The following is a 13,465-nucleotide window of genomic DNA, read 5'->3' on the forward strand; positions in this document are numbered from 1 at the left end:
AGAACGACGATCCTCCTCCTCTAAACCCACTGTAGAATAAAACCTCGGCAACAGAAAAATGGCCAGGATACGAATCACAAAAACGAAGCGGTTGAAAAAAAAAACACTCAAACCTGGTTACCTGTGCCCAATCGTTGAAGCGCTGACATGCACGACACGGAACGTTTCGAGCCACACCGGATACGAAAGCGAATTCTCATTGCGCATTCGAAAAGCCGCGAAGCTCATCCGATTCTCCCCCAACATTATTTTACATGCAGAGCCAGAAATCCTATTTGCTCTGGGGGGCCAGTTGATTCTCCACTGCGGGGATGGTGTTCGTCTTTCGGATTTTGAGGCGTGGGGCGGGTTTTTTTGGTGTGATGCCATCTTGGGGGTCTTTTTGTGAGAAGCCCGAAGAAGGTAGCGGTTGATCGTAGCAGGAATTACTCTGTACACCAATCTCGAATGAATCAGATACCACCGGATGCAATCAATCAGTAAGAGTAGGCATCTGGTTCTTTGTAGACACACATCATGCTGTTGCGATGGCCATCCACTCATATAAATCACATTGGATCACATTCAAAAAGACAGACACAACACAGACAGAGGCACATAAATCATCGGCGCAAAAAACACTGGCAGTCTCCATATTGGCTTGAATCAACGTTACCCGTAACCATAAGTCATCTCCCGCTCCCCATCCCGTCATGCCCCATCCTCATCAACCCGGAAAAAAAAGAACCAACAAAAACCAGATGCCGTATTAAACAAGAAAATGATCCCGCTTCCTCTTCGCCGCTTTGTTGAAAAAACACCATGTTGCCATTGCCAACTCATGCCAGCCAGCAGAATATGTAGTCAAAAGTAAAAAGAAAAAAACTCCCATAACGTCCTTTCCTCGTTGTAATATCCGTACAAGGTTCGCTTTTGTTTCACGTTGTTCGAAAAAGAATCCAGGTTGGCGTCAACCGTGCACTCTTCTCTCTTCCATGAGCTTCCCTTTTTCACGCTTTCGTCACTCGTTCTTCTTCGCCTCGGAGACTTGCCAGTTGTTTTGCCCAGGTTTTTGCATTATGTGTTTAAAAAGCTGAGATGATGATAATGGAAAAGGAGAGAGAGAGAGAGAGAAGAAAAGGTAAAAAAAAAAAAAAAATCTTTGCCGTGTGAATGTTCCCGTAACCCTCTATGCTTGGAGATGGCCATACTCGCCGCTGCGTAACCCTAATAAAGCTCTAACATCATGAACGTACTGGAGACCTTCCAGCAGGGGAACTAAATGCATCAAGTCGCCATCTGTCGGGTCGTTGATCCAGCCTTGGATCGGTATGGCGTTATCTAGTAGGTCGGGTTAGCTGGGGGGGCTTGCGCCTCTACCGCAAAGTCGGCAACGTACCTTCATGGAACAAATAGCTCAGCGGGCTATTGTCCAGAATCATCACTTTACTCAGATCCGGCTCCACAGAACTCAGGTCTTTGATGTAGGCTCCTTGTCGATATGTGCAGTGTTGACGATAGTACCTTGCCGAGAAGAACTTTCTTTCCGTTTCCAGCCAATCAATCACCGGGTCGGCGTATTCCTGAACAGACGCGGTAAAGACAACCAAGTTGAACCACTTGCACACTCTACGGAGAAACTCGTCGCAGAAGGGCCGCTTGTTGACCCAATACAGGATGGGGTGCTGTGCAGCGCTGCTCTGTCCGCTCATTCCCAAAGTCGCAGTGTTGAGCTGGACTTCTATCATGTGACCGCTGTTCATCCGCCCTCCTTTAGACATGCTGTGGATGAGCGTCTCGTCGAGATCTAGGATGAGCGTCTTCTGCTGCTTTCGCGAAGGCTCGAGAAGATTCAGATAGGATGGCTGTCGTCGGGGGATCAATGGTCGTGGTGGCGCAGGTGTCTTTGGGTACTTGGTCAGGGCGGCAATCGGAGACGTTGGAGACTTGAGCTGCGCTGACAAGTCGCTCCGGCTGAGGTCACCCTTCCCATGAGAGGCGGTGGATTGTGATTTTCTATGCTTTCGTTGCTCTTCGTCGTTTAGTTTGATCCGGATAGAGCGCCGAGCCGCGCCCGTCTCCTCGCCGGACTGGGCTGCTGATTTGGAGCGGTTGTGCCGGCTCTTGGCGGCAGCACGGGGTTCGTCTTCGGACTCGGAGGATAGACCAGATGATGATGTACTAGAGGAATGAAACGTTTTCGACGGGTCTCCCAGATGCCGTGTATTTCGGCCAGCCTTGTTCGCCTTTTCGGGAGAATCATATAGACCATCTGTGCCCAAATCGCCGCTGTGGAAGCCAAACAGCCCTTTCAGCTGTGTCATGGGCGCAAACTTGCCAAAGTCGTCGTAGAAGAAGGCAATCAGGTAGTATCCCGGCGCAGTCAGCGTAGCAAACAGCCACCGAATGGTGCCGATGATGCTGGACGCGATCCCCCTAGGCAGCACATGCCACCATCTCGAGCGCTTCCCATCCGGCTTGGACTCGCAAAAGAGCGGCGTCTCTTCCGTGGCAAAGGACGCCTCGTCGTCGGCGCCGTATCGCTTCTCGGAAAGGGAACCCGAGCCCTCGGCGGCCAAGGGCTGGTTCTCGTGTCCATCCGCCTTGTCCTCGGACACGTCGAGATCGAGCGCCTTGTCGTCTAGGCCGGCGCTGATGCTGTTGGATCGGGAGTGGGTTGGACTCGGCGGCGGCGACACGCGCGCGGTGATGATGTTGAGCGAGTTCATGTCGAACATGGAGAGCACTCCATGGGACATTGGAGGCGGCTTCGGGATCGAGACGGGGAGGAGATGCGCAACGACTTTGTTGGAGAGGAGAGAGCGAAAGGGAGCGTCGCAGCAGATGCCGAGGCGTTCGAGGCCGCTTCCGGCTCTCTGGGATGTCTGCCAATGGCCCTGCAACGCGCTCCAGGGGGGTTAAAATGAGCCTCCGCAGGGCGCGCGGTCAACGAGTGTCATGAGTGAGTCGCTTCCAAGGGGGGAAGAGGAGGTGAGAGAGAGGCGGACGAGAGGCGGCCGCAGAGTGTTGGATCAAGTGCGATGCAGAGACACAGCCAGACGAGACGAGAGAAGAAGAAATGACGCTACGAGCGAGCCGCAGAAAATAGGTCGGTATCTTGGCCTTTCCGAGGGGGGAAGATTGTCTTAATGAAACAAGCACCAGCTGTAGCGGTACAAGCAGGTACTCGTACTTGGCAAGCGTTGAGGCCAAAAGTCGCCCCAAAGGACATCGGGCCAGGTCGTCATCACGGCTAGCAATAGCGGGCCAAGGCCACTGGGAGGTCAGATGCCGCCCACGCTAGGGCCGGATTTTGGGGGGTTTGCAGCGGAATCAGCAGGGCTGTTGGGGGGAGCCCTATTGTGAGTCGAGTCCGTGGCCCAATGCGCTGCTGTGTTTGGAGCCCGTTTCCGGTCGAGTGCCGAGGGAAGCGGTATCGATACAATGGGGGTGCATCGTATCATGCAGCAGCCGAGGATGGGTTTTCTGCTTTATATTGGTACGGAGGAGCAGTATCTACGAGGTTGGATGTTTGTATACCTAGTAGAGAGTAGCAGAGATGGTCAGACGGGAAACTCCAAGACTACTATACTAACATTGAAGTAAAAGTAAAATAAAGCACTTGTCTGCTTCTCCATCTACTACAGTATTATTCTTCCATTTTTTTTCTTCTCCAGAGTTCAACTCTACAGTCTCGTATTACTAGCCCTTGCGCTAGCAAATGTCAAATCAGATCAGCCCATGCTCAAGTTTGAATTCATTCTTGTCCCATGGCCGCTAATCTACAAAACATGCTAAGGTAGGTACTAGAAGGGAAAAAGAACCAGAGAGGACAAAAGAGAAAAAAACTTCAAGCACATGTAAATGAAAAGTACAGATTACAGATTACAAAAGTCCTCCTATCTGGGCTGCAGGCAGTAGTCACACAAGTACCGGTACCTGCTCAGAGTTGTGCGTGCTGCCATTCAGGTATCGGGGCAGTTGCTCTCGCGCTAACTGGCAATCTTACATTAGTGCATAGTGGGCTGCATTAAACTGAATGTACGAAATTCTGTGTCGCCAATCCGAGCAGCCTCGCATGTTGAGTCACGATCTCGAGCAGCTCTTTTCAGCGCCCACAAACCAAACCAACCCAAACCAACCCCGCTCAACCTCACCACACCCATTCCGGAGCCTCTCAGTCTGAGACAGGACAAAACAAAACGCACCTCGAGCATCACTTGACAGCATCACGGCCGTCTTTTCACTTGTGCTTCACCCAGAGTCGAGGCCACTTGCACGCCGCCTTCTGTCGCACAAATTTCGAGTCATAGCGCCGGGACGACAGACATTCCACCGACCATCGGCCCCTCGATAACCGCACGCAAAACACACACAACACACAACCATCGCACTCGCACCAGGTTACGATACGATGCCCTCCGTTTCCACGGGCCACGCGCTCGACCTGGAAAAATTCCTCAAATCTCTCAAGGGGCAGCCATTGGAAGCTTCCGTCAACAGTTTGATATCGTATGTGATTGTGATTTATCAGTATTCGCAATGCGGGGCACGATAAGATTGTCGCATTGGCGGCATGACTTTATTGGCCGCGAAGCGATAAGGGACGCGGGCAAGGCAAATAGCAATACTGACCAGCACTCCATTACAGCCTCCTCAAGCGAAGACAGATCAAGGGATCCGAGCCTTGCGCCGTTGCCACCGCCCATATCCTCCTCCAGGTCGTCGCCCGGTCAAAATGGCACGATGTCGACAGCCTCTTGATCCACGTCTCGAGAACCGGCCGTAAGCTGGTAGACGCCCAGCCCAACGAGCTTGTCATTGGCAACATTGTGCGCCGAGTCCTTGGCCTGATCCGAGACGAGGCTTCCGAGGATCGAGGCGACACCGCCGACGAGTCTGCGAGCGATGCGCCAACCCCGACCGACATCGTCCCGCCAACATCCATCAGCCAGCAGTGGTCGTCAAAACGCTTCGACTCGGCCAGCAGCGCAGCTTCGCCGGCGCGCCCTCCCATCGTCTCTTCTTATAGCTCCATCAACCCTCCCAAGTCGCTGTTCCATCTCTTGTCGACATCCCCGCCCGCAGATGGAGACGTGTCGCCCTTTAGAAACTCGGGATCGTCGACGCCTACGTGGAGGGGCAACACGGGCCAGATCCACGCGCTGCGCTCCGAAGTCATTGATGGCATCGAGGAAATCAAGGACGAGATCAGCCAAGTCGACGACCAGATCGCTGCCTCGGCCGAAGTGCAGATTCACCCCGGCGACTTGGTGCTCGTCCACCAGCCATCAACAACGGTGGAACGATTTATCCTCCGCGCTGCTCAGAAGCGCAAGTTTACCGTGCTAATCGCCATGGCACCACCCAGAAGACACTCGGCTGAGAGCCAGCACACAACTTTTAGGAAGAAGCTGTCGGCGGCGGGCATCACGGTGGTCAATGTGATGAATGGCGGGCTCATGGCCTACATGTCACGAGTCAACAAGGTCATTATTGGAGCAAGAGCAATTGTTGCTACCGGAGGTGTCGTGGCTGATGCTGGCTCCGCTGCTATTGCCCGAGCTGCCAAGGAACAGGGCACCGCTGTCGTCGTGCTCAGCGGCGTCTACAAGCTTAGCCCGGAGAGTCCTTTCGATGAGAGCTCGCTGATCGAATGGGGCGACTCGTCCACCTTTGTGAGCTTCGCGGATGGCCCTCTGGTGTGTGGTGCCGAGATTCGAACGGCACTCACCGAGCTGATTCCGCCGGAGCTTGTCGACACCTACATCACAAACCTGTAAGTTGACCAATGGATAGTGTCATTTCTACCAAGAAGAGTGAGAAGAGCCAGTAACTAACTATCCCAGGGGCACACATTCGCGCGACCACTTGTCAAGCCTCATCTCAGACCACTACAAGCGAGAGGATGCCGACTTTCACATCTGGGAAGGGGCTCTCCCGTGATGATGATGACTTCACGATGAATGACTACAACAATAAAGTAAAAGAAGAGAAAGGGGGGGGTCTGCATCCCAATGACATGGTTAGGGATGCTATAGAAGGAAAGAAAAAAAAAAGGGTAAAATGTTACTAGCAAAGCAACCATGACATAGTGTACGAACACTTTGAAAGGCGTCGTCACTAATAAACGTTTCTGCTGCATCCGTGCCTGGTGCCACCTAAGCATTGTCAATCAGCCTTAAATCTCTTGTCTCTAATGCCTAATGCCTAATAATGTGATGGATTGAATTGATGGCTTCCAGGTTATTGTTGCCATTCACGTTGAACGGCTTGTTCGCCTAAGCTTGATGCAAAACGTCACCCTCTGTAGCGGCCGCGTCAGCGAGCTCAGGCAGCCAAGAGGCCCTAATTGGACGGGCGACGCCGGAGATTAGCTGCCTTCAAGGTTCTGCTGCCCCCTCCCATCACCGCAGAGGCATCCAAAGGATCAGGCAATGACACACACTTCGGCTCCAGTCAAATCTCAACCAACGGCTTCGGACAGGCAGCGACAGCAGCCAACGTAACTGGGCTGCGCGGCCTGTTGCTAAAAGCGCGGATAGCCCGAGAGGCTCGATGGCACTAATTGGGCCGCTACGGCGGGAATGGACTCGGGGGAGGCAATCCATCGGCTCGACACTAGGAAGACAGTGAAAGTTGAAGAGGCACAAGGGGGATGGATGGATGGATGGATGGATGGACGGGCTGAGGAGCCCCGCGTAATGCAGCAGGACGAAACGGATGCATGATTTTTGACTTGCTGCACTCCAAAGGGAACAGCTGAGCCATACATAAGAGTGTTTGGTTTGCCACTATCCTCGCCATCGCTTTTTCAACAGAGAGTTGTTGGGTCGAGTACCCGGAGTCTGCCTAGGAATCGTGGCCTCGCTTTCGGATTCGCTTTTAAACCTTTGGCGATTTCTTTGCATCTTGAAAGATTGACTCACCACTTTTTTTTCCGGACCATTCAATACCTTGCTGTTCAAGATTGCGCAGCGATACCAACATCTAGGAGAAGAGTGCCTGATTCTTCTTTTATCCACATACTTTTTACACTGCAGAGTAGAAGAAACATCAGCAAAACATCATCGCCAGCCATCATCATACACACATCACCATGAACCCCAACGACAGCGGCTCTGCCAACAATGGCAACGGCCATCTCAACGTCCCCGGAGACGAAGTTCCTCCTCCGCCATACTCGGAGACTGATGTCTACAGCACCTCGGGCGGCTCTCGCTCTCCTCACACAGCATCAGCACCATCAGTAGCCGCATCGGCAACGGCAGCTGCGGCAACTCCATCACACAGCTTCGTCGACGATGCTGCTTCGTCGACTGCTGACGAGGTCATTTACACGCCTCCTCTGACTCCTCGCACCTCTCCTGGCTCTGCGCAACCGGCCGCCTCGCTATACTTTGATCTGAGGCCTGCCCCCCAACAAGACACCGGCAGTGACATGATCCGCATGACGCTTATCCATAATATTGAAGTGACTGATATCTCGCAACCTGATGATTTCCCTTATGAGAGCGACTGGGCTGCCCGAGATGTCACTGCGCTGGATTGGTCCACCTTTATCAATTTCCTGATTCCCGATCATATGACAAGGCAGAATGAAGTCGTCATTCATAGAAAGCTACTCGATGAGATGCAGAGATCGGAAACAGGTAGCACCAACAACAACAACAACAACAACAACACAGCCCAGGTAGAGGCCCAGCTCAACCAAATCGCCGATGCTCGCAATCCCGCCAATCCTGATTCTCAGCGACGGAGGAGAGACGTTGAAGCCACCGTCCAGCAATGGAACGATGGCTTCTTCGGCCCCCGAGGCATCCAAGTTCGCCTCGAGCCCCCGAGAACTCCCTCGGCGCAGATGCCAGGTGCTTGGGAGGCCAACTTTGACCAGGCATCGGAAGCTGGTCGATCTACCCAGTCCTCGCAGACTGCAGGCCGCTCTGCTCCGGCTAGCGGTGGTTCATGGGGCGGTTTCCAAGTCGATGACAACGGTGTTCGGTATGGCAACAGCTTTGTCGCGGACCAAAATGGCTTGCGCATCGGAAATTTGATCATGGATCAGCGCGGCATTCGTTTTCATAATGACGCTGCGCAAGGTCAACTGCCAGCCGCAGATGCTGACCGGGATGTTCGCGGCCGGACAGCCTATCAACACGGGGGCGATGAAGAAGCATGCCACAAACGCTCTTCTTCGGCCTCCTCCACATCTTCTTCTTCCTCTTCGAGTTCTGAATCATCCATTGGCTCTCTCCCCAGCTACGATGATATTCCTGTCAACTCTGTGCAGCTTTACATTGCCCGACTCCAAGATTGGACCAAGAATCCTGACCAGCTCCGCACCAGGGGTGACGTCAAGCAGCTCAAGGCCGAACTCAAGGGCGTCCCCAAGTCTCGGGATGTGCCTACTGATGTGGATAAGAAAGAGCTCAAGGCACAGATTAAGACGTTGACAACTCTTTGGAGACAAGTCAAGAAGAATCAGAGAAGAGAACGCAGGGCCCAGAGAAAGGAGCGACGTGGCAAGAGGAGGGCAGAACGTAAGGAGAAGAGGCAGCATAGAAAAGAGATGAGAAAGGCCCGGAGGGAAGCCCGGAGAGGCCAAAGCACCCCCGTGCCTCCCGTACCTCCGCCTCCGCCTCCCCCCTGTATCCCCCCTCTGCCGCCGCATGTTCCTGGAACCACGGTGCCGCCCGTTCCTCCCGTTCCTCCGGTGAATGCCTCTCCATGGACTGGCACTTTCCCATGGGGCCGCGGTAGAGGAGGCAGAGGAGGCAGAGGAGGACACCATCCTCACCCCCATCCTCACCATCACCAGCCACATTACGATTTGCCTCGAGGAAGAGGCTGGGGCGCATGGAATAATCCCCAAGCCTCCAATGGCAGGGGCTTCGCGGGCAAGAATGGCGTGTTTGGGCCGGATGGGCCGTTTGGTCCTGAGGGACCATTCGGTCCAGGAGGACCGTTTGGCGAAAAGGGCATATTTGGAAGCGACGGCGTATTTGGTCCGAATGGTTTCTTTGGACCTGGCCAGGATGAGAAGCAACAGCAGCAGCACGCAGAGCAGCAGAGACAGCAAGCAGAACAACAGAGGCAGCAACAGCTGCAACACGCAGAACAACAGAGGCAGCAGCTGCTGCAACACGCAGAGCAACAGAGGCAACACTATCAACAACAAGCGGAGCAGCAGAGGCAGCACGCAGAGCAGCAGAGGCAACACTATCAACAACAAGCCGAACAGCAAATACAGCATCTGCAACAACACCAGCAACAGCAGTGGCAACAATACCAACAGCAACGGCAGGCCAGTGCCTCATCCCTGCCCGGCTCCTGGCCCGACGAGAAAAAGCAGCAGCAGCAGCAGCAGCAGCCAGCTTCAGCCTCGCAAGACGACGACCAAATCCCGCCTCCCGGCCCGAGGGCTTCCGCAAAGTATAACACCATAGGGGCCCTGGAGAGGACCATCCAGGCGCAGACCGCGGCGGCGGAGAAGGCCGAGGGTCTTCAGAGGGAGCAGGTGGAGAAGGCGATTGCGACGATGAAGAAGCAGCTGGAGGCGTTGAGGGTGCAAGCTGACGAGGAGTATGCGAAGGAGTTGAGTGGGAATTGATGGATGAAACGACGGAGATTATGAACGGGATGGGCTTGTTTTTACTATTGTACAAGAAAGGATAGTATCTAGCGTCGGATGTTTTGTGATACCAAAGGAAAGACTGTTTCATCATAGTTTGCTACACAGAGAAGAATGTCACTCAGCTTTTTTCATCTTGATTTTGCTCTCCTTGACCACATTTCTTGACTCGTACGGCAATGCTTTTATCTAATCCTCTCCCCCCCTTTTTTCCTCCGTACCAACCACGATACCATGAAAGTCATGAAAAAAAAAATTACCTCCATCCCCAGCAAGTAAATACTCACAAAGAAGAAAATACACATCCAACCATAATACATATACACCCCAAACCCTCACTCCTCCAGCCCCTTCTAATGCTTCCTCTCGTCCTTCTCCACCAAATCCCCAACCCCCAACCCCCTTCCCACAGCAACCTTAATCTTCCTCTCCTTGCCATCCGCCTCCGGATCCCTGCCCACCTCGCCCACCGCCTCACCCTCATCCACGCCCTCGCTCTTTATCGTCGTCGCATCTCCGCCATTCGTCTTCTTGCCCTCGTCCTTGTCCTTGTCCTCGTCCTCGTCGGCGTACCGCTTCGCCAGCTTCGCCACGTCATCCAGGTCCAGGCGCATGCTAAAGGCGTCCTCCCCATCGGCGTAGTACTTGCTCTCCGTCTTCTCGTTGCGAAAACGCAGCGTGTCTTCGTACAAGTGTCTCGCTGCGACGTTGGACACGCGGACGTGCAGAGAGACGTATTTCGCCTGGAAAGTCTCCACCATGGCAAGCTCTGTCACATCACGAAAAATGCATTAGCAACACAATCTTTCTCGTCCCAAGATGCTCCCAAAGAACCTACGGCTCTGCCTCATCAGCTTCTCCGCAATGCCCAGCCTCCTATGCGTCCTCATAACGCTCAAGCTCGTGATATGCCCGTGCTGCACCCCGTCCGTCGGCTCCTCCTCCATCTTGGCCAGCACGTAGCCCACAATCTTGGGGTAGTCGTAGGGCCCCTTGCGCGGGCGCGACACGTCGACGGCGACGAAGCTGAGCTGCGGCCAGGACAGCGCGTGGTAGAGGTAGTACTTGAGAAAGTAGTTCTCCGGCAGGTTCTCCAGGTTGGCGTGCTGGATCAGCGGGAGGTCGGCCGTGGTGAGGAGGCGGATGTCCATGGCGGCGCTGCTGTTGTGTGTTGTGCTGTTCTGTGTGCTGTGCTGTGCTGTTTCGATTCGTTTGGGGGGGGGGGGGGATTGCAGTTGATGGAGGGTGAAGAAGAATAAATACAAGGACGATATAAACAGGGGCAATTCGGAGGGAAAAGAGTCCGGCTCCGGCTGCTGCGTGTAAAGAATAGGCAGATGCAAAGAGGCAGAAGCACAAGATGAAGCTGTCAAAGTCAATGGGCCAGAGCCAAAGTGCGTCTTCCCCCACCAAAAGCCTTGTCCGACTGCGGGTCCCGCCCGCTTTAGCCAGAAGCTCCAGGATTGCGTATAAGCAAGCATCAGGTGCTATTCTTTTTCTTTTCCATATTAAACATGATGTTACAACGGCAATATCTCAAATAGATTCCATACATAAATGCATCATTCATTCTCATAAATAAAAGACAAACTACAAAAGACTACCTAATGTAAAAATCATCAAAAAAAGTCAATTTCCCTGCACATGTGCACCCTGGCTGAATTGTACAAACATCTATCATCTTTTCTTTTTCTTCTTTCTTCTCTTTCTTTTTTTCTCTTTTTTTCTCTTCTTCTAATTCTGGTCTACAATCTTCTTCTCGCGAATCGGCAAGTCCTTGCTGACTTCGGCAGACGTCGCCGTCATGCCTCCAGCGGCAGAGGCCTCGTCCTGAGCCTTGGCATCCACATCCACCTTGGCAGCTTCGGCGGCCTTTGCAGCTTCGGCAGCCTTGGCCGCCTTCTTGGCCTTCTTCTTCTCCTTGTCCTCTTGCTTCTTCTTCTTGGCAGCCTCCTCGGCGGCGCGAGTCTCGGCAGAGCCGCCAAACTTGTCCTTCCACTCCTCAATCTTCTTGTCGTCTATCCTGGTGAAGAGATAGGCGGCCTTGCCAATCTTGTCGCCGGCCTTGATGGCGGTGGGCTCCCAGGTGTCAGGGATGAACGCCAGCTTGGTGTTGAGCTGCTGGCAGATGGATTCGCTCGTAGAGGGCATATACGGCGAAACGACAGAGGCCAATAGGTGGCAAAGGTTGAGAGCGAGACCAATGGTAGTGTGGGTTCGCTCGGGGTTCTCGGCCAAGTTGGCATTATCCAATCGGCCCTGAAGAAGGTTGTTGCCTTCCCTGCTAATCTCCATGAAGGCCTTAGCACCAGCACGGATGTGCACCTTCTCCAAGAGGTCGACATACTCCTTCAGCAGCCCGTTGACCGTCTCGGTCCAGGCGGGGAAGTCAAAGGTATCGTCCTTGTAAGAAGGGTTGAACTCGGGGACAACACCGTCAAGCTTGGCATTGACAAACTTGACGATACGGTTGACAAAGTTGCCAAAGTTGGCGAGCAGCTCGCTGTTGTTGGCCAGCTGGAATGCCTGCCACTCGAACTGAGTATCGCTAGTCTCCGGTCGGTTCGAGAGCAGGTAGTATCGCCAAACAGACGGCGAGAGGCCAATTTCTCTGGCCTGGTTACCGAACACACCAATGCCTCTCGACTTGGAAAACTTGCCGTTCTCGTAGTTCAAGTACTCGGTGGTGGAGAGGTGGTTAAGCAGGGTCCATTTATATCCGGTACCAATCTCGGATCCAGGGAAGATGACTGGCACCATACTCGTCAGTCTGTAGTCCACTCAAAAGAGGCAATGAAAGAATACTTGTACGAACCTGTGTGGAAGGGCACATTGTCCTTGCCCATGAACTGATAGAGGGTAACATCATCGGGATTCTTCCACCACTGCTCCCACTGATCGGTATAGTTGGCCGTGATGGAAGGATAGCCAATGCAGGCATCGAACCACACGTAGATGACCTTCTTCTCATAACCAGGCAGGGGAACCGGCACACCCCACTTCAGATCTCTCGTGATGCTGCGGGGTTCCAGGCCCTTTGTCAACCACGACTGGGTGATGGAGATGCCGTTCTGAGGCCATCCGTACTTCTTGTGGGCATCCTGAAACCACTTGTCAATCTCGGGCTGCAGCTTCTCCAGGCGAATAAAGACATGTGTCGTATCGCGGGGGACAGGAGTAGCGCCGTCGACCTTGCATTTGGGGTTGATGAGCTCAAACGGATCTAGCAGGCTGCCGCACTTGTCGCACTGGTCGCCTCGGGCATCGTCGTAGTTGCACTTGGGGCACGTTCCCTCGACGAATCGATCCGCCAGAAAAGAATCGTGCTTCTCACAGTAAGGCTGTTTTGTCGTCCGCTCCTCAAGGAAGTCGTTCTCGTGCAGCTTGAGGAAGATGTCCTGCACAATCTCCGTCTGCTTCTGGGTCGAGGTTCGGCCAAAGTAGTCGAAGCCAATCTCGAACCACTCGTAAATCTCCTTGTGCTTGACGTGGAACTCGTCGCAGAGCTCCTTGGGGGTCTGGCCCGTCTCGAGGGCCTTGGTCTCAGTGGCAGTGCCGTACTCGTCTGTGCCGCAGATGTACAGCGTCGGTCGGTCGCGAAGCTTGCTGAAGCGAGAGTAGACGTCGGCACTGAGAACACTGCCGACGACGTTTCCAAGGTGAGGGACGTTGTTGACATAGGGAAGAGCGCTGGTGATGAGGACGTTCTTCTTGCCCTTGACGGGCAAGATGGGATTTTCAACCGCCATTGATGCGATTCCGATGCTTCTTCGTTGGCTGCTCAAACTCCAAACTCCACAGAAACAAGGCCGTCTCTATCGATATTTATCTTGTGTGAAAGACTCCGAAAACAAG

General features: G+C 53.6%; 5 protein-coding genes across 5 annotated transcripts; 2 read left to right on the forward strand and 3 right to left on the reverse strand.

Moving 5' to 3' along the window:
- Positions 1-1,168: 1,168 nt before the first annotated feature.
- On the reverse strand, positions 1,169-2,738 carry Triagg1_765 (uncharacterized protein; the record flags this gene model as incomplete). Its single annotated transcript, XM_062894808.1, has 2 exons — positions 1,169-1,320; positions 1,379-2,738. 2 exons carry the CDS (start codon positions 2,736-2,738, stop codon positions 1,169-1,171), a joined length of 1,512 nt encoding a protein of 503 aa, XP_062759989.1.
- A 1,655-nt stretch (positions 2,739-4,393) lies between these two features.
- Positions 4,394-5,925, forward strand: Triagg1_766 (uncharacterized protein; the record flags this gene model as incomplete). Its single annotated transcript, XM_062894819.1, has 3 exons — positions 4,394-4,491; positions 4,631-5,758; positions 5,829-5,925. 3 exons carry the CDS (start codon positions 4,394-4,396, stop codon positions 5,923-5,925), a joined length of 1,323 nt encoding a protein of 440 aa, XP_062759990.1.
- Positions 5,926-7,078: 1,153 nt separating this feature from the next.
- Positions 7,079-9,589, forward strand: Triagg1_767 (uncharacterized protein; the record flags this gene model as incomplete). Its single annotated transcript, XM_062894830.1, has 1 exon — positions 7,079-9,589. The coding sequence occupies one exon, from the start codon at positions 7,079-7,081 to the stop codon at positions 9,587-9,589; it is 2,511 nt and encodes an 836-aa protein (XP_062759991.1).
- Positions 9,590-9,963: 374 nt separating this feature from the next.
- Positions 9,964-10,761, reverse strand: Triagg1_768 (uncharacterized protein; the record flags this gene model as incomplete). The annotated part of the gene is made up of 2 exons (XM_062894841.1): positions 9,964-10,379; positions 10,449-10,761. 2 exons carry the CDS (start codon positions 10,759-10,761, stop codon positions 9,964-9,966), a joined length of 729 nt encoding a protein of 242 aa, XP_062759992.1.
- Positions 10,762-11,344: 583 nt separating this feature from the next.
- Positions 11,345-13,359, reverse strand: Triagg1_769 (uncharacterized protein; the record flags this gene model as incomplete). Its single annotated transcript, XM_062894852.1, has 2 exons — positions 11,345-12,360; positions 12,426-13,359. The coding sequence occupies 2 exons, from the start codon at positions 13,357-13,359 to the stop codon at positions 11,345-11,347; spliced, it is 1,950 nt and encodes a 649-aa protein (XP_062759993.1).
- Positions 13,360-13,465: the final 106 nt, after the last annotated feature.

Source organism: Trichoderma aggressivum (assembly GCF_033847375.1).
Source record: "Trichoderma aggressivum f. europaeum strain CBS 100526 chromosome Unknown scaffold_002, whole genome shotgun sequence".
NCBI lineage: Eukaryota > Fungi > Ascomycota > Sordariomycetes > Hypocreales > Hypocreaceae > Trichoderma > Trichoderma aggressivum.